Source organism: Gallinula chloropus (assembly GCF_964237585.1).
Source record: "Gallinula chloropus genome assembly, chromosome: Z".
In the NCBI taxonomy this organism is placed as follows: Eukaryota; Metazoa; Chordata; class Aves; order Gruiformes; family Rallidae; genus Gallinula; species Gallinula chloropus.
In genome coordinates, this window is record NC_140089.1 from 79,387,880 (window position 1) to 79,392,038 (window position 4,159).

Consider the following 4,159-nt stretch of genomic DNA (forward strand, 5'->3'; position numbering starts at 1 on the left):
TATGCCTGAGCTTGCCCTCCCACCCCCCAGGGCTCCTTCCCACCCCGTTACTGTTGGCACTGAACAGTTGGTCCCCATTAGGGCCGGGTCAAGCCATGTGCTCTCCCAGGCACGGCCACGGGCTGTGGGTGTAAGGATGGTCCGACCGTGCTCCGGACTCCCCTGGAGCCAGGCAAGGATGTGAGAGGGGCCAAGCGCGGAAGGGCATCCCACGCCCTTCCCCCGGGGATGAGCATCCCACGCCCTTCCCCCGGGGATGAGCGGTGCCAGCGCTCGCTGCAGGCCCCGGGCTGTGCGGGGGACGCTGCAGGGGGGGCTGGCTGCGGCTGCGGGCCAGCCCCGGGCTCCGCTCTCAGCCCGCAGCCGCCCAGGAGCAGGGGAAGCCCCGCTCCTCCTCACCGCAGGGGCGGGGCCCCCCCTCTCTCAGGGTCCCTGTGGGCCCCAGGGTCTGGCGGGCCGGGGCGGAGGGGGCACAGAGGGGGCGGGGGCGCGCGGGGGGGTACAGGCTCCCTACGCCCCCTCAGCCCGAGGGGTGTGAGGGGGCCGCTCCCCGCTGCCCCCACCCCCCCGCCAATCGGAGACCCCAGGCCTGTACCCACAGCCAATCAGAGCCCGGCACCCATCCTCTTCCCAGCCTATCCGAAGCGGAGGCGGGGCGAGAGAGGGTAGCGCAGCCCCTTCCCCCCCGCCAGCCAATCAGCCGCCAGCTCTGCCCATCGGAGGGAGGGGTGGGGGAAAGGGCGGGGCAGGCCCCGGCGGCGGGAAAGGCCTCGCTGCCCAAGATGGCGCCGCCGGGGACTAGGCCGGGGGCTGCAGGTGGAGGGCGGCGCTGTTGGGGCGGGCGGCCAGGATGTAGGCGACGTTCTCCCGCAGGAAGCCGGGCCAGTCGATGGGTCTGCGGGCAGACGCAGGCTCACCGGCCGCCCCAAACGCTGCGGCTGCCCTGGAGCCCCTCTCCAAAATGGAGGTGCACCCCCCCCCCCCCCCCGAATCCACCCCCTCCAGCCTCACCTGGCCTCCTCCTGCCCTGTGGCCAGGGGTGTCTTCTGGCTCTGGCCGCTGCCGCTGCTGGCGGGGCTGCTCTCCGACATGGGCCCGACATGGCTGATGCTGTGGGGGGGGACGGAAGAGGATGCCCTTCCATCCCCTCCTTGCACCCCACATGGCGGGAGGGGGGGGGGGGAGGGGGAAGCAAGAGTGTGCGCAGGGCCAGGGCTGTGTGAGGGGGGGTGGTGGGGCAGGGGGAAGGGGGGGTGTGGCTGTGCGCCCATTCGCACGCTGAGCCCCGCTGGTGGGTGCTGGGGCTGTGGTGGAAGCCCTGTCAGGGATGTCACCCCCACCGCGGGCGTCCCCATACCTGACGTTGCAGGACGGCATCTCCCTCTGGTGCTTGCGGAACCAGGTGTGCCGGGCGCGGCGGCACTCGCCCTGCCCGATGAAGCCGTCGCTGTCCTGGTCCAGGGCCAGGAAGGCTGCCCGCGCCCGCTCCCGCTCCTTGGCCGTCAGCAGCCGCAGCAGGGCATTCTGTGGGGGCAGAGAGCAGAAGGGGGAGCAGCTGTACCATGGGAACCCTCCCTGCTCCTCTGCCTGCTGCCACGTGGTGGTCTCCCACCCTGGGTGGCACTGCCATGGGTGCCAGCTGTGGGAGCCGGATCAGGGTGTGTGCTGTGCCAGTTGGGCATGGGTGCTGCAGCCGTGGATGCCGGCCATGGGAGCTGGCCCCAGGTGCTGCAGCCGTGGGTGCTGGCTCTGGGACTCGGTCCTGGGTGCTCCAGACGTACCTGAGGCCGTAGCTTCTGCAGCAGCTGGATGGACTCGTGGGAGAGGAAGTCGTGCCACTCGATGTGCCCCTTCTTGTCAGGGTCAAGGGCAGAGAACTGCAGGGCTGCCTGCTCCTCCTGCGCCTCGGGCATGGGCCGCTCGAACTGCTGCTTGTGGACCAGGTGCTTGTAGTGCAGGAAGTCATCCAGGGTCAGGCAGGTCTCTGCAGGGGACAGAGTGGCTGTGTGGTACCTGGGGAGGGGGCACTCACCTCTCCCAGCTCTCTGGGACCGGACACAGGGAGGGCCCACACCTGGAATGATCTTGCAGTGCCGAAGGGTCTCCATCAGGCTGTACATCTCTTCCTCCGTCAGCAGGAGATTGAGGTTGTCCTGGGGTGGGGGAGCAGAGAGAAGCCACAGGGCAAAAGCATGAGGTGGGGGGAGCACGTGGGATCACTTGAAGACATGTAGGTGTGGGTATGCAGAGAGGGACAAAGAGGGGGTGCTGCCATGGGAGGGCTCCACAGCTCTGGGTGCCATCCATGCCCTGCCTTGTGTGTCCAGCAGCACGCCTCGTGCTGTCACACCCCCTGCCAAGGTGTGGGCTTGGGGGGGGGCTGGCCGCAGGGGTGGGGAGGTGGTGAACGTGGCTCCCCATCGGGCCGAGGTGGGCAGCAAGCAGGAGCTGGGGAGGAGGAGGAGTTCGCCCACCCACCCAGGCCAGCCTGCGACGTGGCACCCTGCTTGTGTCCCCAGGGAGCACCCCCCCCGCCCCGCAGAAGCCCCGTGACACCCCCCTACCCCCACCCCGGGCGCTCACGCAGTAGTAGCAGCTCCAGCCGGTCTCGGTGTGCGCCGTCTCGGTGACCTCCACGGCGCTGTCGTTCTGCAGGTAGCCCATGCGGCGCAGGCAGCCGTCGTGGTACACCCGGCTGCAGACGCGGCAGGGGAACAGGCTCTCGGCTGTCCACACCTCGCAGATCTCACACATCTCATCGTTGAGCACCTGGGGAGAGAGGTCAGCAGATGCTCGGGGCGGGGGGAGGGGGGGGGGGCGGTGGGCAGGGGGCTGGCTTCGCGAGGTGCGGGTTTAGGGTGGGTGTTGGGGGTGGGAGGGGATGGGGGGTGGGATTGCGTAGGGCTGGTGTAGCCACACCGAGGGGTGGTGGGGTCGGGGGGGGCGTGGCTGACTGGTCTAGGGGAGGGGGCAGGGGGTTGAATGGTCCGGCTGTGGGCTCAGTGGGGCTGTGCACTCCCTGGGGTGCGGCGTGGGTGTCTGGGCCATGGGATGCAGGTTGGCTGGTCTTTGGGGTTGTGGTGGGGTGGAAGTGCTGGTCTGTGGGTTGGCTGGTTGTAGGTGTGGGCAGGTAAGCTGGGCTGTGGGTTTGTTGGGGTGGGCAGGGTGATGGGGGGGGGGGGGGGGCTGTCGGATTGCAGACCCGGGCAGATAAACTGTTGGGTGGCAGGTGGGCTGGGGTCTAAGGACCACGGGTGCAGACGGACGGGGTGAGCCATAGGCTGGATGGCTGCAGGCTGGGAGGGGCGCAGAGCAGATGGTACTCCTCTCTTCCACAGAGGTGGAGCTGTCGTGCCCAGCAGTGACCTCTCCAGACACCCCAGGCTTCATCTCACCAGTTGCACCCCCCTCCTCCTCCTCCTCCTCGCTGCCTGGCATCTCCAGCTGCCCCACTGAGCCGCCGCTGTGGGGAGGCTGCCACTGCCCGCAGGGCACTGGGGATGCTCCTGCAACCCTGGGTTCTCCCCTGCAGACCTCCGGCCCCTTCCCCATCCCTCCCGCCCCCTGCCCCTGCTCCGGCCCCTCGCCTGCTCCCGCTGCTCCAGGCTGATGTCCGGGGGCTCGTCGTCGTGCAGCTCCCGCTTGGGCCGGATGAAAGCCGGCGGCGTGAACCTGTTGGCTCGGTCAAACTCCTCGGGCTCCACCCCCCGGCCATCCCGCAGCCGTTCCCAGGCCGCCTTGCCGGCGCTGCTCTCCTCCGGCTGGGAGGGTCCCGCCGATGCCTCCTCCTCTCCCTCCTGCACCGCCTGCTCCAGCGTTCCCCGGCGCGTCCCGCCGGCCTCCGCCCGCCGCCGCGTTGATGGCTGGTCCCGCAGCCCGTCCTTGAAGGCTGACACAGCCAGGCTGACCTTCTGCACCTTCTCCACCGTCTGGCGCCTGGACATCAGCACCCCCATGGCTCTGTGGGGGCGAGGGGAGGCCTCAGCGGGTAGTACAGCTCCCCACCCCTGTGCCACGTCCTTGGGCCCGAAAAGGTGTCCTGGTGGCTTTGCCCCCAGCTGTACGGGGAGCAGGGTGGGGAGAAAAGGGGGTTCCTTGGCGAGCCAGCACTGTGGCATCCACGCTGGCCATGGGGAGAGGGACCTGGAGCCGTGTGGAG

The 4,159-nt window shown here is 69.6% G+C and overlaps 1 protein-coding gene across 1 annotated transcript; it reads right to left on the minus strand.

Moving 5' to 3' along the window:
- Nucleotides 1-798: 798 nt before the first annotated feature.
- PHF24 (PHD finger protein 24) lies at nucleotides 799-3,956 on the minus strand (the record flags this gene model as incomplete). Its single annotated transcript, XM_084278098.1, has 7 exons — nucleotides 799-895; nucleotides 1,012-1,110; nucleotides 1,358-1,524; nucleotides 1,782-1,984; nucleotides 2,075-2,153; nucleotides 2,584-2,769; nucleotides 3,588-3,956. The coding sequence occupies 7 exons, from the start codon at nucleotides 3,954-3,956 to the stop codon at nucleotides 799-801; spliced, it is 1,200 nt and encodes a 399-aa protein (XP_084134224.1).
- Nucleotides 3,957-4,159: the final 203 nt, after the last annotated feature.